The following is a 23,325-nucleotide window of genomic DNA, read 5'->3' on the forward strand; positions in this document are numbered from 1 at the left end:
CACACTGTTGCTTTAAGTACCATAAAGTGCTTTGCAGCAGTGCAAGGCAGTAGTTTTTTGAGAAATCATCTGTGCAGATATTATCTGACTGTCCCTGCTGCAAGTCCAGCTCCATCACATGGAGAATGTTATATAGGATATTTGAACCAGGTGGTGATTAGAGGGAGTGGACATTCTTCTCCTGCTTGGTACACACTACCATACACAGGGTTTCCCCTCTTGAGTGCAGGAACAGAACTCCTGACAAAGCTCTGAAAGTTTCCAAGTTTGGTTCTGAGCATATGTGTGTCTGTGCAGATGACTGCTTGAAGAGCTATTATTACAGATAAACAACTGTCCTTCTGATGCTTTCCCAAATTATTCAATTAATCAGTTGGACCAGGCCCTCCAGACTCCAGCCTGTGGACTGAATCCAGCCCCCGTCTAATCTCTCACCTGCGTGAATGATGCTTACCATTCTTCAGGGGCAGACTCTTGGTCATGGTGCCATTCTCCCTTGAACTGCACCCCAGCTTGCTGTGTCTCTCCAAAAATCTGGGTGCAGTGGCTGCTGGGGTGACAGAACCTGGAAGTGGCAAACTGGGGCACAGTTCGGGGAGGATTGTCATCACAACCAGGATGTTCCCTGGCAGAACAGTAAACGCTGTTCATGCTGGGAAAGTGTTTCCCAGCACACAGTGGTCTCCAGTCTAGAGACTGCTGGGTTGGACATAAGCATTTTATATATGATGTACAATAAACATATCCTGGCTTTACCTATTCTAATGTCTTGACGGCATTTTATGCGTAGGAATTTTAAAAAATGCTCATGTGATTGCTGATTCTTCCAGCTTCTCAATGTTTTACCTATTTTCTCATTTTTCACAGATTTTCCTCTGGAATAATGGCATCTTTGAATTCCATCATCAACTCCCTGTGAATGGAGTTCTAAGTGTGGAGGTTTTTCCCAGAGGAGGCTCTATTTATTTAGTAGTTGCTCTATCAGACACCACCGTAAACTCTCTTTTATACCAATGGTCAGACAACAAATTTAGACAGTTTCATGAAATTCCAGTCAATGGAATAACACAAGTAAAAACCTTGACTTCTGGATCTGACATCTACCTAATCTTTGCAAAAGGTATTCATGCATATAAAATATCTTCAACAGAATCACCTGTTACTATGGTAATAGAAACATAAAATGATAACAGAAATTGCTTTCTTATCAAGAAAATGTTTTACGGTCATTTAAAAAAAAACAACTAACATGTCTTTGATAATGGAAAATGCAAATATAATGTTTGTCTAATATAAATATACAACTTGCAGCTTTTCCAAGAATATGACACTAGTAATTTATGGATTTTTAAATTTCTTTTTTATATTTTAGTTACTTTTAAACATGCTTGTAACCCTGAAACTTTGGGTTAGGGAGAGAGAGCTTGTAAATAAAATTACAATGGTTGATCCCACCTAGTTACATCAAATATATCCAGTTCTTACGATATGAAAAAGTATGCTAACATAAATGTGCCAACCACTATACAAATAATTAATTATTTGGCTATAGTAGTTTTATATATAAGTTCCACATTCTTCCTCTTGTTCTCTACAGGATCCAGCAGTTCATGTGACATTTTTGTCTGGGAGACAGGGCAGTCTTCCTTCAAGTATTTTCAGTCTCTTTTTGTCAATGCTGTAAATGAAATTCACACTTTTCTCCCACCTTCAGGGTTAGGTAAGTTTGAAAAAGCCACATCCTTTCGGGCTGCTTCACAGATGAAGTTTTTTTCCTACGCAGGCATAACTTCCATGTAGGAAATTGTGTATACAATATGTGTATGCCATTATGTGTGAAGAAAGCAAATGTTTCTTTTTTGCTGCATGTATAAGCAATAGGAAATTGCCATTGACCACAACTTCCTAATGTATGCACATGCAGCAAAATGGTGTATGTGTAGTATACAAGCATTTTGCTATACAGAAGTGGTATCTGTCGTACCTTATGTACACAGCATTTTTTTTACTGAGCATTGTGTTTCCAACTCCATTCCCCTAACATCAGAGCAGGCAGACATCTCTTGAAAACACTAGAACACAAAACCATCAACATTTGCTTCTTTCTGGATGGTGTGATTGTGCAAATTGCTTGATACATCCCTAAACAAGAAAAAGGGGCTGCAGATCTGCTATTCATGGTCAGCAGTGAAGCTTTTGGCACCATATCTTAGTCCCCCATTTCCTACTGTAAGGAAGCTTACAAACATATAAATGAAACTATCACATATGCTTCCCTTTATTACTTCTGCCTTCCTAATAAAAGGAGACTAGTAAACATAAAGATCATTATTAAATGTTAAGCAAATGTTCGACTGTAACTAACAGTGAAAGGAAAACTAACCAGAGAACTTACTTTATGTTGAATATAAGCACTTAAAATTTGCCTCTCTAAGTTTTTCCTTTCTTATGTTTCTTGATGCAGTCCATGTGCTGTTTGCCAGCAAGAATAAATCCATACTCTATTCCTGGAACTCAGAGATCAATCAATTCTCTCCAGTGTTGGAAGCCCCTCCTGCCAATCATTTTACCACTGTCAATGTAAAATCACTTCATGCAAACAAAAGTCTAATTGTTTTGTCTGGAGATTCTTACTCCAATATTTATGAGCTGACCTCAGTCTCCAATCAATCAGATTTTATACCAAGGTAGGTTTCTGATTTTATCTTTTGACCTATAACTGGATCCAGTTCTTCCTATTCAAATGTTTCACAGCCCAATCCTGAGCTGCCTGGGGCGCGTGGCTGCAGCGGCACCGAGAATGGCTGTTGCCGCATCCTGCGCACCTCAGCCTGCTGCGGGCGGCACCTCAGGAGAAGGGGACTTTTGTCCCCTTCCCCCAGGTAAGGGAAGCAACCCTGTAATGGGGCTACTCACTTCACTGCTGACCAAAAGGTCGGCAGTAAGGTAAAGGCGTTCATGTAGGGCTCTGAGGGACCTGCCTCCCTCCCCCAGCACGCCTTCCGCCCGCCCACTCTCCGCCCCATGCCTCCCTGTCATGCCTCTCGCCTGCCCTCTCCCTGCCCTCCCCACGCCTCGCCCCTTCCTGGAATGCCTCCTCCCTGCCCCCCCGCCCTTGCTTACCATGCCGCGGCTCTGCGATCCATGAGACCGCCAAGCAGCGGAGGACGGGCACCCGCTCGGCCAGCCAGCACTGGGCTAGCACGGACGCTGGCCTGGTGGTAAGCCTCACAGACGTACCTTACGGCACGCTTGCAACAGTGCGCTCCAGCAGAAAGCCAGAGTGCTGAGCTCAGGATTAGGCTTTTAGTTAGCTATAATTTCTAAAGGAAATCGCCTCCAACCTTTTGTTCATGTTTTCTGCAACTTCATGGATGTTGATCTAATCCATGGGTAGGCAAACATTTTGGCAGGTAGGCTACATTATCTCTGTCGCAATGTGTCAGGGGCTGGGAAAAGAAGAATTAATTTACATTTCAATTTTGGATAAATTTGCATAACTGAATACATTACAGTTGGAACTTATCTCTAAGTGGTAGGAGTGTACCACTGGTGCTGGGTGTCGTAAACATACTGTAAAGCACGTTTATGGCACTCTCCATGTAGGGACTGCCAGCACTAGTCAGTGCTGAACCCAGCGCCTGATGGATGCTGCCTGGAGCAAGGGAAGAGCTCCAGGTGGTGGTACGGTTTGTCAGGGCTGGGTGGAAGCATTCTGGGGAGAGGGCAGGGGAGGGTGGAGCAAGGGGAGGAGCCAGGGTAGGAGGGGGTGGGACCAGTGGAACCCTGCTCTGCCAGATTCAATGCTCTGTGTTGGACTGAAAAGCCTGACATGGAGCTCCTTCAGTCTGCACCAGCAAAATACCTGGCACAGACTGGAGGCAATCCATTGTGGGACCTGCCCCCTTACTCAAGGGAAGGGGACTAATGTCCTCTTCCTCTGAGGAGACTTCAGAGGCTGCTGCAGCACCCTTAGGATGCAGCCATAGCCAGCTTGGTTTTTTCCAGTTTCCAAAGAAACTAGAGTAAGATTTGATCAATAAACAAAAAGATTAGATCAAGTCTAGATCAAATCTGAGCAGCACCAAGGAATAACATTAGAGGCAAAAGGATCATTAGATTATTTGAATGATTTGACAGGGAGAGACATTAAGTTATGTATGTGAAGATCTTTGATAATCTGGCATATTGCTCATATGGTAAAAAATCTTTTCTGTTTTCTCTCTCTGAAGAGAGGGGTTCAAAGGAATGCACGATTGTGTGCTGTATGTTAGCTCATGTTGAAACTAGACTAATTCAAATGGGGAACAAATCTAGTATAGGATCCTTGTTTAGAGTATTATGAGCTGATGTTCTTGTATTGCTAAGTAAAAAAAAACAACTAAGCAGAAACTGAAATTGTATGTGCCAGTGCCCTATCCAACGTTCCAGCACTGATGGGGCCACAGTGCATACCCGAGGTAAGGGAACAAACATTCCCTTACCTTGAAGAGACCTCTGTGACGGCCATTCCACAGCAGGATGCAGTACATGCCCTGTTGGCACAGCTGCATCAGTGCTGGAAAGTTGGATTGGACAGTCCTGTGAGGTCCCATTGTCTATTTTTAGTAAGTGGAATTCTGATGAGAGATTTTTGTTGTGACAAAACCTTGACGTTTGCTGTATTTATCTTGGGAAAATTAATGCTTAATTATAATTATGCTCTTTTTGTTTGTTTTTATGCTAGTTCAGGTGAACTGCTGTTTGATCCTGGAGACAAAGAAGTTACGTTTGCAATCAATATCTTAGATGACACAATCCCAGAGGAAGAAGAATTTTTTAGAGTATGGCTGAAAAATCCAAAGGGCGGGGCAGAAATTGGTGCTAATGGTTATGTTACCATAATTATACCCTCTAACGATGATGCCCATGGAGTTGTTGCATTTGCCCAGGTAGTATTGAGTTATATCACAATGTGTTGTGCAGTAGGACAGCAAGTAAGGTGGTAGGAGGATAGAATGGGAGAGGGGGCAGAACCGGGTGAAATGGGAGAGGACTTAGGGGTGTGACAGAGGTGGAAGGAGTGGCACCTGGCATGGGCGACTTGCACTAGATGCCGTTCCCTCCAATAGCATTCAGCACACCACTTTTGTCTCCATAGACTTTCACAAGGTAAGAGCTGATGTAGATCCGAGGAGACTCTTTAATGATTGGGAGGCTTATGAAGGGGTAAGGGAAAATAATTTCCCTTTTCTTTCCCAAGCCTCCTGATCTGTCCCCCTACTATACTCAGAACAATACCTGTCAGTTCATAGAAGCTTCACAAAAGTTATAAGAACTTAAAAACAAGTTGAAAGATGCCCTTCTGCTGGCATAAAGCTGTTCACAGAAAGGCAAATGAGTGAGGCAGGAGAAAACAGACCTCAAATCCAAATAACTTCTTCCATTTGTGCAAGGTCTTGTGGAAGAACTTCTTAAGACATTTCTATGACCCACTAGAATTTTTATGCTTCAGCCGATATTTTCCTTATTCCCCCATTTTCTTGCACTGTAATTTATTCCTGCTGAATAAAGATACACCTTTTAAGTTTCAGTTATCTTTATATTTGACAGGGTTCCCAATAGTCGCTGTTCATCCTAGCGTACCATCTTTTTTCATGGCATTTTGTAGATGTGCCTTTTTTAAGGTTTTGAGCCCCTTTGGAACAGTTTTTTTTTTTCATTTCACTTGCTACATAAAGCACTTTGTGAACAATATATAGATACTCTTAAGTAATTCTGCCCAATACTGCATATATGCAACAGGGATCAAATGTGTACACCTGTGGGCTGTGCAGAAATAGGTTTTAATAATGCAGCTTCTTGATACACTATAGTGCTGCACTGTGAAAAGTCTTCTGCTAGTGTTTGCACAAGAGCTCATGAAATGACAGTAACACATGTTCTCCTTCTATTCATGTTTCTTTGGATTCAAGTCAAAATCTTTGAAAACAGGCCAGTTATATGTTGAATTCCTTATGTATTACTTTGGGAATTAAATATAGGGAACCCAGGTTCTTTTTCCTGAGTACTGATCATTTTTTTGTAACATCTTTTCAGATATTTGTGAAGTTACTCAATTTTTTTTCTATTTTATGTGTACATTCTTAGAATTCTTTATTTAAACAAGTAGAAGAATTGGAACAAGACACCTTGATCTCCTTGAATATTGAACGCTTAATAGGTACCTATGGACGTCTTATAGTACAATGGATAGCCAATGGGAGCATTAGTGATATATTTCCAACTTCAGGAGTGGTATGTATTGTGATAAATAGAGTATTACTTGCAAAACGTGCAAAGTTCAAATAGCTAGTGTATCAGTGATCTAATTAATTACCAATTTGCATATACGAGCATTGAAAACTGGTTGGTTAAGCTTAGAAAGTTTTTCTATTGTATTTACTGTTGTATAATTAAGGGCTCAATCCTGTACTCTCCCAGAGACTGTGTTGAGCTCTAGTGCCAGTGCTGGGTGCTGTAAACATGCCAAAAAACATGTTTATGGCACCAGGAGAGCAAGGAGTGACGGTGCTGGACCCAGCACTGGGAGGCCAACACTGGGGGAGTGCTCACAGTAAGGTGCACTGCTGGGTGGCAGGGTTTCTGGGCAGGATGGGAGGCATTTCAGGGTGGGGGGAGGAAAGGGGTTGGGAATGGTGGGTACTATGGTCCATGTTGGGCTGAAAAGCCAAACATGGAACTCCTGCAGTCTGTGCTGGCGAAATAGCCATCACAGAATGGAGAAGATCATTGCAGCCCCCGTGCCGTTACTCAGGGGATGGGGGCAGAAGTACCCTTTCCCCAAGGAGGCCTCTGGCAGCCCTGGCAATACTACTGAATGCTGCAGTAGCCATTTTGGCACTGCTACACCCAGAGAAGCCGCCTGAGATAGGATTGGGCTGCCCTAGTATGAATTCCGTATCTGACAAAAATGATTGCGATAGTCAACTCTGTTCATTTTCAAAATTACAAATATAATGCTAACTCGCAATGCCAGAGGCAGCTGAATAGCATCAATAGGATCTGTGCCTGCTCAGAGGTACCTCAGTGACAAAAACTTTAGTCAGAAAACTAGTGATTCCGCCTCCCCGCAGTAGCAAATTCCCTGAATTTGCTGGTGCAGGTTAGCTGGCCTGTGCCAGGGCAGGTAATGTGGTGGCAGGGGCAAGTCATGGGCAATTCAGGGGAGGCTCAGGATGGGGAGGGCAGAAGGGGTGGAGTTCTTCATAAATCATACACATTGGTTCCTATCCCCTCTCCCTTCCTCTCCTCAGAATACACCAGCAAAATAACTGGTGTGAGTCTGAGGACACCCATTGGTCATCAGGCAACCTCCTGGGAAGTAAGTAAAAGTTACTTACCTTTCACTGGGTGTCTGAATGCCCTCCATCACTGCATGCAGGGTGCATTCCATTGGCATAGTAGAAGATGGTGGGGGTAGAATTGGGCCACTAGTTTTATTTCTTTGGGAGACTTAGCACATTTTTCCCTTTCTGTGGTCATCCCTACCTTGGGTAGAGTTCTATTCTGTTATCTATGACACAAAATCCGTCATTCAACTGTTGTGTGTTCTGTAGAGCTAACCTCACTTCCCTGCATGGGCAAGACTTTTGCCTTGAACAAGTACAAAAAGTAGACACTGGTCAACTCTGTTCAGAAAGTACTAAACAGGGGCCCCTGTTGTCTGTTTGCCTAAGATAGTTGGTATAGTCTCTTTGTTTAAAAGCAAGCAAAAAAAAAATCTTTTAGAAATAAGGTTCTAAAAAGTGGACAATCCAGATTAATGTTGATATGGTGACATTGTTCATATTCAACAATTATTAAATAAATTAAGGGCACCATCCAGACAATGTTAAGTGCTCTAAAGTCCCACTTGGTTGGCAGCATCAAATATATACTTAGATCTTTCCTTTTGAAATCAATGAGAACTGTGTTTTAGATAATGATTTAAGATAATCTAGATGGATTGTGCTATAATTTGTTGCATTTGCACCATTTACTCTTAGTATACTGATTTACACTGTTCCTCAAAAAAAATGTGATGTATTTTTATCCTTAAAATATTTAGATTACATTTTCAGAAGGTCAAGCCTTGTCAACAGTCACCTTAACAGTCCTTGCAGATGTCATTCCTGAAGTTGCAGAGACGGTGATTATAACTCTCACCCATGTTAGCACTGTGGGCATTCAGGATTCCATAAGAGGAGCTACTATTGATTCAAACCGAGCGAAGGCCGTGCTCACCATTTTGCCTAATGATTCTCCTTATGGTATAGTAGGATGGCACGTGGATTCTCTCTTGGTTAAAGTAGCAGAACCTGAAGGTAAGTCAGTTTTGCAATTATTCTGAAGAATTGCTAGTATAATTTTTCCAAATCTCTTTTTGTGGCACCAGTTTCAGCTCTGTATCAGAGTACAACAATCTCTTGAGAGAAGCACGTTATCAAATATTTCACCTTACTCTGAAGAATGGAGCTTGGCTCACATACTTGAACCATCTAGATTAGTTTTTCTGAAGCTATCTAGCTTGATGTGTTTTTGTTCACTGTTTCTCTGTAATTGTGGCACATTATCAGCATAATGAGAATAGTTTAATACCTGTATTTTATTATTTTTACATGCTACACCAGAAATGAAGCAGTTCGTGATGAATTTCACAGACCAGCCCTCACTAAATCCCACCCCACTCCCCGCAGATGCAGTCACATCAATGAAGTACATACTGTATCCTATAATGTATCCTGCAGTCTGGAGGCCTCTTCAACATAAACACATAAGAACAGCCCCACTGGATCAGGACATAGGCCCATCTAGTCCAGTTTCCTGTATCTCACAGCGGCCCACCAAATGCCCCAGGGAGCACACCAGATAACAAGAGACCTCATCCTGGTGCCCTCCCTTGCATCTAGCATTCTGACATAGCCCATTTCTAAAATCAGGAGGTTGCGCATACACATCATGGCTTGTACCCCATAATGGATTTTTCCTCCAGAAACTCGTCCAATCCCCTTTTAAAGGCATCTAGGCTAGACGCCAGCACCACATCCTGTGGCAAGGAGTTCCGCAGACCAACCACACGCTGAGTAAAGAAATATTTTCTCTTGTCTGTTCTAACTCTCCCAACACTCAATTTTAGTGGATGTCCCCTGGTTCTGGTGTCATGTGAGAGTGTAAAGAGCATCTCCCTATCCACTCTGTCCATCCCCTGCATAATTTAGACCTTGAACATTAGCCCTTCTAAACCAAAGTCAAAACACTGTGAGCCCACACTGAACTGTGCCACACTGGAGAACTGGTAATCCACACTGAATGGTAACAAGCGACTACACTGGTCAGAATGGATGCCCACACTGGGCAGCGAAAACAGGCCGCCAGTCCACCCTGGCCTATGCAAGGAGCAGCCAATGAGCTGCTGTCCCATTTTCTCATCTTTGCCTCATGTTCTAGGAGTGTCTGGTAAGGGGGAATGAAGCACTATGGCACTTCACTGTCATTACGTGAGATGACTTATAATGAAACTAATTTTACTGTTGACTGATATTTGTTAAACAAGAGTTACATTCTTATAGCATACTTCTAGTCACAAAAATTTCACCAAACTTCTAAACAAAGGCCGGGAACAATTCTATTATTACTGAAATAAATGTTAGCTTTCTGGCCCAGAGAAAACCCATGCAGTCATGAGGAGAATGTGCAAACTCTACGCGAACAGTGGCCTTGGTCAGGAATTGATTTTTTTCTTTCTCAGCAACTTCATAACGAAATGACTTTGAACAAAATGACCTTAAGTAAGAACTTGGCTGTTTATAGATATAGAATTTCATCTTTTAAACTAACATTAAATTGCCTCTCATATATAAAAACAATAAACATTAAAAATAAAATATTGTTTCATACTAAGCTTGGGCATTCATGTCCATGTTGTTTCTTTGTTAATCCAATTTGTATCCCACTTTTGCTTCTTTGGTTACATTTCAGTCTGGAGGACTCAGTTTTGGTTATGTATATATGGAGATATGTAGCACGTAGACTTTAAGGGTGCAGTCCTAAAGTTAACTAAAGCACGTTTGCGCCACTGTGAGAGGAAGCCACGTCGGCATATCTAGATGCCGACATAAGCCTCCGCTGCGGCTTCCTCGCAGCCGCTTGTGTTGGCATGCCTGCGCCGACACAAGCGGCAAAGGTAGGTGCAGGGGGGGAGGAGGAGGGAAGGAGGCATTTCTGGGCGGGGGGAGGGCAGGTGATGGGTGGCCCCGGGGGCGGGCACACGGGGAGCCAGAGGCGGGGCTGGGACCCAACAGTTATGGGACCCTAACAGAGCGGCTTGACTTGCGCTACCTCCAGAGGTGGTGCAGGTCTGAGGAGACCAATTGGGGCTAGCAGCCCTTACCCAGGGATAAGGGGAAGAGTTTCCCCTTGCCTCTGGCTGAGCTGCTGCTGCCAACAAACCTGCGTTGGATGCAGTGCAAGCCTCCTGGCTTGCTTGCTCCAGAGCAGGTTTAGATTGCGTGCTAAGTGAACTAGAAAAGAAATATTAATGTTATCATTGCCCTAAATTCTTCTGAAACCCTTTTAAAAATATTTTGTTGCTCCTTTTCTGTGGCAGTTTCACTTATTTTTGCCCTAACTCCAAAGCTTTGATAAGAATTCCTTATTTCTGACAAAAATGTAATTTATTGAGAGATATGAGCCATTGCTGTCATGTTCAGTTTGTCATGCTGGGCATTTGAGACTTCAAGATCTGAGCGTGAAAGGCAAATGCCTTCAATCATGAACTGAATCATTGCACCAGATGATGTTCCATGTAATTTTGATCATGATTTTGGAGTTAAGGTGAATGAAAGGTACTGATAGGTTTGGGGGTGGCAGAGAGATGAATGAAAATAGGCTAAGTAAAAGCAAAAAAAGTAACTTGTTTAAATTATGGATCACATGCTGTTTCTTGCGCTTCACTAAATCATTTTCTGCCTCTTTCAAGCTCTTCAGGGATTTTTATATCTTTGAAGTATTCGAAAGTGCTATTATCCTCAAATTTCACACATGGAGCACTCTGGTTGTTTCAGGAGTTTGGTTACAGGGTAGCTGTAGCTCACTGAAGTAGAAATCAAAGTGACTGTTTCAGAAATGATACCTTAGGGATATTAGACCACTTATTACAAATTTGTTTTTAAATCTTTCAGAGAAATCAACTTTTGTTACTTTATATATTCTCCGAGAACAAGGATTTGTTGGAGATATCCGCTTGCAGTTGATATCCAAACCTCTTTTTTCACTTCCTCCTGTTAATCAAGCAATGGAAAACGAGGATTATAGATTAGAAAATAAGACCATTATTATGACAGAGAACATGACAACAGCTTCTGTAGCTGTAGCCATTTTGCTGGTGAGTTTTTGAGAAGATTAGTTCAGGTTCCTGGCAAACCTGCAGTTGGGTTGTTTATGGCTAAAACAAATGTATTTTTTTCTGGTTAATATAAATTATTATAAAATTGGATAGTATTTCATAATTTAAAATTGATCAGAAATGGCTTTGATCGATCAAGTGTTGCCTCTAAGACACAAGAATTCTGATGTATGCTTAAAGTCTTGGGCAGTTCCTAAAGTCCTCTTCATTTCAGCTAGAGGCAGCATCAATTGCAAGTATGAATCAAGTGCTTTTATTGAAATGAATACACATGAAAACTTTTTGTGGTAAGAACAGAGAGATGCCTTGCTGAAGCAGTTTTTGTCCATTTTTACTCATGCACATTGATCTGACATAACTATATTATTATTATTAATATTAATAAGAATATTTATGTACCACTTTTCAAACAGAGTAGTTCACAATGTAGTTCACAAAGTAAAATAAATCATTAAATAATTCCCTCTACCCACGGGGCTCACAGTCTAAAAAGAGCTGTGGAAGAGACACTAGCAGCAGTCCATGGAAAATACAGCATCGTGGGGCAGAGAGGGACAGTTGTTCTCCCCCTGCTAAATGTAAGAGGACACTACTGTAAAAGATGCCTCTTTGCCCAGTTAGAAGGGGATCTAACTGGAGCCCAGTTTGTATCTGAAAGAAAATAAACTGCACTCAGCTTCAGTGCAAACATGGAAGGTTAGACTACATGTTATATTGAGCACACCATTAAAGTGGATTTTCTTCACATTTCAGAACTGAAATGAGAGAAATGCTCTAATCCTTTGCCATGGTTAGTATTTGCCCCAGGAGGAAAGCTCCCAATGTCACTGATGAGACGGCTGCAACTCACTGTGTGTGTAACTCACCCTCTTCCTTAGTATTGCTTTTCGGCCTTTTGGCTAAGATCAAGCGAAACATTCTCTATTAAAGTTCATCTGTTTTTATCAGTTTAGTATAATAATAAGAGGAATTGGTCAATTAATGTACTGTATGTACAGTTTAGTTCAGTGTAGTTTTAGTTTACTGTATGTAAATATTTACTCTATATTTGAGCTGACTTCTCCTTACAGGCTGTCTAGAATTATAAACTGAATTTGCAACGTTGTTTAAAATATTTTTTCTTTCTACAGGATAATATTCCAGAATTGCAGGAGGGGTTTATAATCAATATCAGCAGTGTCCAATTGTTGGACTCATCTCTCACTGGAGGGCAGCCAAGTGTGAAGAGACCTGGCTTAGAAATAGCTGAGATAACAATTGAAGAGAATGATGATCCCAGGGGAATATTTGGTTTCAATGCTACCAAGGTGAAGACAAATTGAAAACTGTCAGTGTCTGGTACTGTTCTTAGTCTATATCCCCTGAAACAAACTTCATTTAGTGTCATAATATTAAGACTTACTGCTGAGGGACCTGATGTGGACCCTAGGCCTAGAAAAAACATGCTGAGTTGGTACTTTTGCTGCAGCATCAAATAGAAGGGAATTTTGCTGTTCATATGAGCGGGTAAAGGAATGATAGTAACCATGATATTCTAGAAAGTCTATAAAGGGCTGGTAAAAGGCAAATACAGCGGACTCGTATTATATGTGGATATTCATTTCCTGGAAGGAAGACTGGGGGTATTCAAACTCATAGTTTTTGCCCCCCCCCCACTTTCCAAACACAACCAGAGATAAGCTCCAGTCAGTTCTGGAAGGTCTTCTGGGGAAACCCTCCAGGGGCGCCCCCGGTCCTCAGAATGCCTTATAAGGTATAAAAGCATCACTTCCAGTTTTCTGAGGGTAACTGAAAGTAGTTTTTTTGTTTTTACTGAAATGTGCATTTTCAGGCCTGTAGATGCTGTGATCAGGCTGTGCAGGCGCCCACAGAGGCTGCACTCCCCTCCCCTCTGGGGAGGGTCCAGGTCTATCCACCTGTGGATTTGGGGTGACCCTCTTATATAGGAATTCATGGTTGGACCTGTAATTTCAGTGACAGGATCCTGTGGGGAAGTGAACTAGCTAGAATGTGGGGTACAAGGATTGCTCTGGATGCTGTGGGTGAACAGCCCCTGCTTATGTGATCTCTTCAACTTACATGGAAGCATGAAGATCAAATCAGGATTTCAGTGACAAGTGATTGGTTTGTGTGACTGTGATGAAGGCCACAGTTGGAGTCAGTGTACTGTCAAGATAGGCAGGTTGATTGAGGAGGGGCCATGAGGTGACAAACTCCAACATTTACCAGAGAAAGTGATGGTGACCTTTTAATATGTCAAACGGCGGGACATGCATCTCTACTCAGAAGTAATTCCCAATGAGTTCAGTGGTACATATTCCTGGATTGCACCAAAGTGTCTGATTCCTGCTTTGTTTTGTTTTTTTAATCTTACTTTTTAATATGCAGTCTATGTTGAATCATGTGTTAAATAATGCAGAGTAATTTTACGTGTTGTACAAATTTAAATGGACAATGGAGGTATGTTTATTTTACTTACTGCAAGAAGTATCTGAACAAACAATAAGATCCTAATCCCAATGAAGATGTGCAGCTTAATTCTCCCAGTTTCAGTTTCAAATAGATGCAATCAATTCATAGTGGTTTGAATAACTGTCTGTAGTGTTCACTGAATACTTCTGTTATTTCAGGACGTAAGTGGAACAGTGGCTGGTTATGAGGTACCTCCTCCAGCAAATGTTCTGAAGCTACAGGTTACTCGAATTGCAGGAAGATTTGGGTCAGTAAATGTATATTGGGAAACCACCCCTATGACAGCTAGCCTGGAAGACTTTACACCATCCTTTGGGAACCTTACGTTTGCAGATGGACAAGTATGCAAAAATGAACAAGTATTTTAGGTCATCTTGCACACCTCAGTTTCTGTCTTTGAAACAGTTGGGCTATATTTCCTGTGGCAGTGATCCCATGTGATGACTGCAATGAATTATGTGATGAAATCCCCATCACACATTGCCTCTTCATGCTTGCTTTATTTTTTTAAGCTTCTCCTGTAACTATATGAATGGTGGCATGAAAGAGTGTTCAGAATGTACCTGGAATTCCTTTACATGTAAAAGCAATTGTATGCTTGGCTTTTCATTTCTCATGAAATGAGATCTACATGGGAGTTTAAAAGGGTTAAAAGAGCACAAGATTCAGCCCTTGCAGCATGTGCTCACCAGTGCGCTGGTACTAGAACTCACCAATACTATTTTACAGGTTGTGATTAGTGATGTATCAACAAGACTGTGTATTCCATGTAAGTGTAAGACAAGTACAAGTGGAACCTTGGTATCCACTAGGGGTTCCGTTCTAGAACCCCCAGTGGATACTGAGATCCATAGGGTGAATCTTTAAAATTCTTATAAAGGGAAAAAATTGCCAAAATCTCATTTCCTACCTTCGCACTGTTAAACTGTGCCAGTTGCAAGCTTCTTGGGTTTAAAAATAGTTTTTAAAACCCACTTCTGTGTTTCTTGCTCCTCCATTATCATCCCAGAATGCATCGGTATAGATACTGTACAGCATTCAGCCATTAGATGGGGGTGAATAATGGAATTATTGGAATGAAATTATTCCTTTAAATTCCATTATTCACCCCATCTCATGACTGAATGTGTTATATTGTCTATACCAGTGCATTATGTGGTGACAGTGGAAGAGCAAGAAACATGGAAGTGGGTCTTCAAAGCTATCTTTAACCCTGAGATGCTTTCAACTGGCACAGTTTAACAGGGCAAAGGTAAGAAATAGTATTTTGACACTTTCCCCCGTTGTTACAAGGTATATACAAGTGGACCCCAGTATCAGTGGTGAGTCAAATGTATGGATGCCGGATCAGTGGATACTGAGTTCCCATTTGTACAAGATTTAATACTGGGCATAGAAATCTGCATTCTGAGAATCTTTGTTTCACTTTGTTTTTAAGTTTTTAGCCCTGATGGCTTGGGGCATAAATTGGGAAGTGTGTAGGTGAAGCCTGATGAAATCACCCAAGTAAGTGGTAATAGGGTAGGATTTCAGTAGCCTACTTAGTTCCTTGCCTCATTCCATGCTTAACAGAAGCAGAAAATTTGTACTAAACACAAATATATGCTTATGCTTACTTTGCATAACTTAGGGCACAATCCTAACCAGGTCTACTCAGAAGTAAGTCTATTTTGTTCAGTGGAACTTACTCTCAGGAAAGTGTGGTTAGGATTGCAGTCTTCTGATTCATTGCTGAAGTTTTAGATAAAAAAACACAGCCAGTTGCTATGCTGATGAGCTCTTAGGGTACTGTTCTACCTTCTCAGAACTGACCGTATAACTGCTCCTTAAGGGTAACAGTGAGCAGTGGTTGCATATTACGGAAACACCACTGTCTTCCTTTATTGAACTCATCATATCTGACCACTTGTCCTTAGCAGCAAGTATGATCTCTTGGCAGTGGCATAGCTACGGGGGTGACAACGCGATAAATACTCCAGGCACCACAATACAACATGTAAGCGCCCCACCCCCACCCCACTTGCCATCAGAGCCATTCCGGGCAGTGATGACAATGCAGCATTGCCATTGCTGCCCAGTGGTTCCAATGGCAGGTGGGGGTACGTACACAGCACATTGAGGCACCTGCAGTACTTAACACACACCCCTTTAGCTATGCCACTGTCTTTTGGCATCAGGTGGGTATTATGTAAATACAGATTGAGGTAGATACTTGACAATAAATTTTAATAATATTTAGTAGATTGGATTTATTAAATGATTGGACCAGTGTTCTTCCAAAAAGAAATTATCATGCCTGGGGCTAAATTTCTAGCGTGTCTAACAATTTCTTGCCTTTCTTTGCAATCCTATGCATATTTACTTGGAAAGAAGTCTGACTGTGTTCTGTGATGCTTACTCCTGAGTAAGTATGTTTAGGATTGCAACCTGAGGCTAGAAACTACTTTCTTTTATCTAGAGTTCAGGCCTTCATTAAACACAAGTGGACAGATTTTTTCATTGTGCTCTGTGTCCCAAACTGAGTCATCTAAAGCGCTATTTGCACATTATTGCTGAATGTAAGTAGGAGGAGTGGCTTTGCAGTGGGAGGGTTTCAATGGGAAAACACTGACCAGTGTGTTTTCATTACAGAGTGTGTAGAGAGTTCTTCACACATACAGGTATACATGCAGGGGGCCTCTACACATATTCTAATAGCACACATGGATTAGTGTCTGCACCCCGCCATCACAGTGCTTCCCCAGACATGTTCATTTCACTGGACAATAATATCTGATCACCATGCTGATCATAATGATGATGCATTTCTTGTATTTCGCTCTGTGTGTGTGTTTTTTTCCAGGCCATAGGAATGATAGAGATCACCATCATAGATGATGACATTGTAGAATTTTTAGAGATCTTCAGTGTCACCTTGCTCAGCGTGACTGGTGGTGCCAGGTTAGGTGAAGACGTGCAGGTGACTGTCGCTATTCCACCAAATGACTCTCCCATTGGAGTATTTGGATTTGAAGAAAAGCATGTAAGTGTGAAAAGATAGTAGATTTTCACTACTATCTACTACTACTGGGGGGGGGAATGTTTGTGTGACACTGGCTCATCACTGAATCAAGGATTATTTCAAAGATATAGCTGTGAAGATATTAGGAAAGTGTTTCTTCAGAGCAAAATGGTAACAAACTTATTTTTATACAGTTGGAAGAAAAATAAACGTACAGGTATAACCTACTTATCCACGGATTTTTTACCAGTGGTTTTTCTCAACGCAATGAGAAGGGCCCTTTAAATTAAAGGAAAAAGGTTGTTTAACAATAGCCTCATTAATGCGAGAGAGGGCAACCAGCTGACAATCCATCAATCATTCTCTCTCCAGGCACTTAGAACAGCTTCACTCCAAGGCAAGCGACCCCTCCCTTCCTCCTGAGCACATGAAAGAAAGATAATCATTCTTTCCCAGTGCTGCACTCTGGGTTAAAGGAGGGGTTGCTGGCTTGGAGTGAATCCTTTCTAAGCGCCTAGAGAGAGACTGATTGATGGATTGTCTGCTTAATTACTCTGTGTTACATTGCAAAGGTTGTTTTTAAATCACTTAGCAAAGGAACATTGTTTTTTAAGTGGATTTGCTTTCATGTGTTTTTTTCCTTCCATGTGAGTTCTGGGAACGGAACCCTCATGAATAATGAGATGGGCAGCCCGATCCTGAACCCGGCGGCACGGCCCCGTACCGCTGAGAACAGTCGCAAACATGCCATAAGGCATGTTCGCAGGGCTCACCACCAAGCTAGCACCGGTGCTAGCTCAGCGCCGACTGGTGCTGGGCTAGCACCAGGCTAGCGTGGGGCAGCGGCGGAGCTTCCACAGCACGGCGGTGGATGACACTGCTGGGCTGCGGAATGGCAAACGGGGGCGGGGCATTCCGGGGAGGGGGGAGTCCAGTGTGATGCAGGGAGGTGGGCAGGGAGGCTGGCATGATGTGGGGAGGGGGGAAGGGAGGCTGGTGTGCCAGAGGCGTGCCAGAAGGCGGGCAGGAGGAGGACCCACAGAGCTTTGCTCCACAAGATCCTAGGTGCTTGTGAAGGCCGCGTGCCTTACATGAGCGCCTTTACTTTAGCAGCGACCGATTGTGGGGCTGCCTCCCTTACCCAGGGGAAGGGGACAAATGTCCCCTACTCCCGAGGTGCCTCCCGCGGTAGCGTGGGGGGCGCTGGATTCGGCGGCAGCCTTCACGGTGCCACCGAGCTGGGGCGGGGCTGCTCAGGATTGGCTGCCCGTTAGGATTGGGCTCTAAACCTGTTCTTTAAGAAAATGGTTTTCAAAAATGTATTTATATTTTTTTAGAATCACTTGTTGCCACATTTTGTACCAACTGCAATTTCTGTGCACTTTTCAAAGGCAGTCCCAAATAGTGTGTTTAGTCCAATCCGAATTAGCCAAAGTGTGTCCACCTGTGCAAAATTAGTGTGTTGTCTTCGAAACAAACATTTGAATTTCCTTCCAAAGTGTGGTTTTCTAGGATTCCCTCTGCAGTAGAATGAAATCAGTGTTGCTACATATATTGATAAAAGAATAAACCTTGCCTTTTTTATTTACGCTTTGCAGAACACCTGTAAATTTTCCATTGTTCTAATCTGGGGCCTTATTAGTCTGTTTCTTCTGATGCTTCGCTTACAAAGTAGTTTTGTGCAGACAGGTTGTCATTAGAGGCATATAATCGTTTGTTGTGATGCTGGAGATAAGATGTTGTTTGTAGGCAGGATAGTAAAATGAGCATGTTCAGATTACCAGCCAGCTCTTTGTTGCTAGGAAACGGCTCGCACAGGAAGGACACTAGGTTATGTCCATATGACACAGCCACCGATCCCTGCTAAATTGGTTTATAATTCTTTGAGGAATTTAATAAACTGGTTTAATTGTTTTACAGATACAGTCAGTTTTTCGGACCCTGAAAGGAGAAAATTTGACAGGATTTTTCATATTATTGCTACTGTTGGTTTTTGCTGCATAATTTCACTTTTGAATAAAATACTGTTTCTGTAGGTTTCCCATTTGAAATATTTAGTAAGAGAAAAAAGCATAACTCAGCCATCAGAATGCAAAGAGAAAAGACTACAGGTCTTGCCTGTAAAATAAATCAGTGGATACCAAATCAGTGGAAAAATAGACCCACTTCCAGGTTATTTGCTCCTCCATTGTCTCCCCAGAATGCATTTATAGATGCTGTTTTGCATTCAGCCAATAGATGGGATGAATAATGGAATCTAGTCTTGCTACAAGGCATTTAAAGGTGGATCTCAGTATCAGCGGTGAGTCAAATCAGTGGATACCAAATCAGTGCATACCAAGGTCCTACCTGTATTTTGTCTCAAAGCAGTGAGACTAATGGTGTGTACACAGACATAGACTTCTGCTTGTATGCAGTCACTGCTGGTTTGGGAACTACATTTCTTTATGCAACACTTGGGACTGTACAGATGGTTGAAATACCAAATCAGTAGCCCCAGTCAGGGAACAAAAAGATGTGTGGTGCTTTGATTATTTCTTGAAGTGGGGACAGGTGGGACTTTCCACCACTTCTTATCTTACATTTAATAAGATTTACTGCCCAATCCTTTTTGACTAACCGCTGGTGGAACAAGCATTTTTTTTTTTGTTGGCAACCTTCAGTCTCGAAAGACTATGGTATCGCGCTCTGAATGGGGTTCTGGAACAGCGTCTAGTGTGGCTGAAAAGGCCAATTCGGGAGTGACAATCCCTTCCACACTGGGAGCAAGTGCAGTCTGTCCCTGGTCTGTCTCCCTGGCTATGGGCCTTCCTTCTTTGCCTCTTAGCCTCAGACTGTTGGCCAAGTGTCTCTTCAAACTGGGAAAGGCCATGCTGCACAGCCTGCCTCCAAGCGGGACGCTCAGAGGCCAGGGTTTCCCACTTGTTGAGGTCCACTCCTAAGGCCTTCAGATCCCTCTTGCAGATGTCCTTGTATCGCAGCTGTGATCTACCTGTAGGGTGCTTTCCTTGCACGAGTTTTCCATAGAGGAGATCCTTTGGGATCCATCATCCATTCTCATGACATGGCCGAGCCAACGCAGTCGTCTCTGTTTCAGCAGTGCATACATGCTAGGGATTCCAGCACGTTCCAGGACTGTGTTGTTTGGAACTTTGTCCTGCCAGGTGATGCCGAGAATGCATCGGAGGCAGCGCATGTAGAAAGCGTTCAGTTTCCTCTCCTGTTGTGAGCAAAGAGTCCATGACTCGCTGCATTATGCCAGCATAAACTGCATTTTGTCAGTTGCAAAAGGCATTCTGGCACTGTGAAGTCACATGCTGCCAGAGTGCCAGCAGGGATGGTGGAGCCTCCATGTGCACACTGGCAGAGCAGAAGAGGTCCACCGACACAGGTAGGATAACAGGGGAGGTGGAACAGGGGCTGGGGAAGGGAGGAAGAAGGGCAGAGTCGGGCAGGCGTGGGAGGGTCCAACCAGGGACATTGGAAGCATCCCTGCACACACATTGGTGAATGTCTGCAGATCCATCAGGCAACAGTATCAGTGGTATATAGATGTTAATGGGGAACATTCTGAGCACTTGATGTAATATAAACATGGTGTGTTTATACAGATATATAGATTTTGTTTGTTTATTTCAGGTAACGGTGAAGGAGCCTCAGTCAATTGATGATTCTGCTGCAAATGCATTTCTTACTGTAAGTCGGAGTCCAGGGGGCCGGGGAGAAGTTCGAATGATTTGGATTCTTGAGGAGGCAGCTAAATATGATCTAACTCCTCTCAATGGAACTGTTGTCTTTACTGAGGTACATTCACTGCTTGCTAGCATTTTCTTCTTACTCTCATTCTTGAGTATAAATTGATCCTCTTATCACATGGTCATTAAAGGGAAAACTGAATCCACCACTGCAAGGTCCTAGATGAGTAAACTTTTGAACACCATCCACTGTCTTCATAGATACAATTACTTGTTGCTTTGGCTGGACTTAATATGATAGATATTTGCACAGCTATACGCTTGATCCAGAAAGCAGAAAAAAGTAACACCTATGCGGTAGTAGGACCACCTTTGTCTGGTTATAATGCTTCCCAAGAAGGTCTGTCACCTTCCAGATCCTGCTTTGAGCCATGGACTCTTGTCACTCCTTTATAGGAGACCATTTTCTGGATTTGTAAATGCTTTGTGTTTGATGGAATAGCCAGCTAAAAGACTAAGGGTGCAATCTAGACTGGCCCTTGGGCCAGCGCAAGTTCCTTGTGCCAGCCCAGGAGGGTCGCAAACGTTCTGTAAGGCATTTTTGTATGTGCTGTAAGGCACGTTTGCGCCTCCTCGAGAATCAGCTAGGCTGGTGCTGAATTCAGCCTCTGTGTTGATGGAGGCAGCGAGAGTGAGCCTTGCATCGACTGAATTCGGCTGATGGAAGGCTCTGTGGAGGGTGGGGAAGAGGTGGGAGGGAGGCATTCTGGGGTGGGGGAGGGAAGGCAGCCCTGGGGGCAGGCAGGTGAGGAGTTGGAGGCAGGGCTGGCATCCAGCTGTTATGCCAGATCCTAGCCCTCATACCCGAGCAGCGCTCTCCTCGGATTTGTGTCGCCTTAGGAGGTGGTGTAAGTCCAAGGAGACCCATAGGGGTTGTGGTGGCTTAGCTGAGCCACTTTGCAGCCCCAACTTGCACTGGATACAGTGCAAGCCTCTTGACTTGCCTGTTCCAGCGCAAAATAGGATTGCGCTGCACATCTTCCTCTCAGCATTAAAATAGTACTTTTGAATTATTCATCTTTTGGAAAAAAATATTTCCTTATATTCCTGGAGGTTATTCCTAAAGCACTAAGAAGACACCTGCTCTGGATGAGTAGGCAGGGTTCAATTAAAAATTTCTCCCCTGGGGGGGAGGCTCCCCATCCCAGGCCAGCCTTGCCTAGTGATAGAATTAGTAGAGTTCTTCTGAACGTCATAGAGCTCCACCTTCATAGAGGTTGAAGACTTTCAACCCCTTACCCTGCCAAACTTGTCTGAGCCAGAGGCAGGGACCCCTGGGGGGAGGGTGAATGAAAGCTCTATCGCTGTGCAGTTTGATTGGTAGTTTGGTTTCTAGTTTTTTGTGTGTTTATATTTGCTTAATATGTATACTGTTCCAATCAATATGGAATTAACAAGTGCCTTAGCTCTCCCAGTTCATTCTGGGAAGGCAAGGTGGCCTCTCCCCTCCCCCTGAAGATTTCTTTGTTAATTTGACACTGCCTACTCATCCAGGGGAATTTGCCATACTGATGCTTTCAGAATACCATTTTGGAGGCTTAAAGAACAGAAATTTACATTAAGGCATTTTCTGTTTTTGTTTAGAATTGATGAACGTTTTCTTCTACCAGTATAGTTAGTGACAATTTTCTGTTGCATTTGAATGCAGATGGAATCCCAGAAAATTATAGTTCTGCATGCAATTCAAGATGGTCTGTTGGAAGGTGATGAAAGTTATACAATTCAACTGGTGGCGACAGATGACACAGAAATATCACCAATAAGTGGTAAACACAACAATTTTTTTTTCCAGCTTGAGACAGTGTTCTAATGTTAAAGGTTGCTTTGTATTATTTTAGACTGCCCTAACACTGAACTGTTTTTCTAATCTTTTGAATATAGTGCACTGGCCAAGCTGGTCCTGAAGATTCATGCCAGCTGATGCCTCAGTTTTCAAAAGAGATGTCTCATGTTGTGCTCTATACCTTCTGTTCTTCTCTAAAAAAAACAATGTTTTTTACAACAAACAATTGCTAATTTTCCCAATTCGTATTCTTTTGGTTGCTGACTGCCATTATGTTTTATAATAATACGAAAACTCAGTTAATCAGAACAGTGCAAAAATGGCTCTTTTTCAGTATTTTCAGGCCATGTTGATTTAAATTCAAATAAAGATATGATAAGGATTGATATATGGTGACATACCATAACTCTCTTTTTATTTGGGAAGGGCTGTAGTTCAATGACAGAGAACATGTTTGGCACGCAGAAAGTCTATGGTTCAATCCCTGACCTTGCCAGATAGACTGGAAAAGATCACTGTCTGAAATCCTGAGGAGGCTTTGCTTGTCAGCATAGGCAATACTGACCTAAAGGGACCAACAGTGTGTTAGATATATTTTCAGATATAAGTGTACGTGCTATTAGCAAGCTTCTTTGAATTTGCAGGTATAGCAACCATTACTATATTGGGAGATCAAGGAGCTTCTGGAATTGTAGGGATAGCTTCATCTTCCACCCACATCCTGATTGGAGAGCCTACAGGAAGGTATAATGGAACTGCTTTTATTGGGTAGGTGCATTACTGAGTTCTCTTCCCTTGTTGCAAACACTATGTCTGTAAACATGTATACGTTAAGAAGAAAGTACTCTTGTTTTAGCTAGCTATGCCTGGTAACAGTAGATAGCTTAAA

General features: G+C 42.6%; 1 protein-coding gene across 1 annotated transcript in view; it reads left to right on the forward strand.

Annotated features, from left to right (window-relative positions):
• The window catches only part of ADGRV1 (adhesion G protein-coupled receptor V1), a 294,630-nt gene that overhangs the window by 105,460 nt on the left and 165,845 nt on the right, over positions 1-23,325 (forward strand). The window contains exons 50-62 of the mRNA XM_066613579.1: positions 868-1,120; positions 1,598-1,720; positions 2,465-2,687; positions 4,727-4,931; positions 6,130-6,276; positions 8,090-8,345; positions 11,202-11,404; positions 12,556-12,732; positions 14,056-14,238; positions 16,740-16,919; positions 20,538-20,702; positions 22,302-22,419; positions 23,081-23,204. Of these exons, the coding sequence (XP_066469676.1) occupies positions 868-1,120; positions 1,598-1,720; positions 2,465-2,687; positions 4,727-4,931; positions 6,130-6,276; positions 8,090-8,345; positions 11,202-11,404; positions 12,556-12,732; positions 14,056-14,238; positions 16,740-16,919; positions 20,538-20,702; positions 22,302-22,419; positions 23,081-23,204 (2,357 nt within the window). The remainder of the gene's footprint in view (positions 1-867; positions 1,121-1,597; positions 1,721-2,464; positions 2,688-4,726; positions 4,932-6,129; positions 6,277-8,089; positions 8,346-11,201; positions 11,405-12,555; positions 12,733-14,055; positions 14,239-16,739; positions 16,920-20,537; positions 20,703-22,301; positions 22,420-23,080; positions 23,205-23,325) is intronic.

Source organism: Tiliqua scincoides, chromosome 2 (assembly GCF_035046505.1).
Source record: "Tiliqua scincoides isolate rTilSci1 chromosome 2, rTilSci1.hap2, whole genome shotgun sequence".
Lineage (NCBI taxonomy): Eukaryota > Metazoa > Chordata > Lepidosauria > Squamata > Scincidae > Tiliqua > Tiliqua scincoides.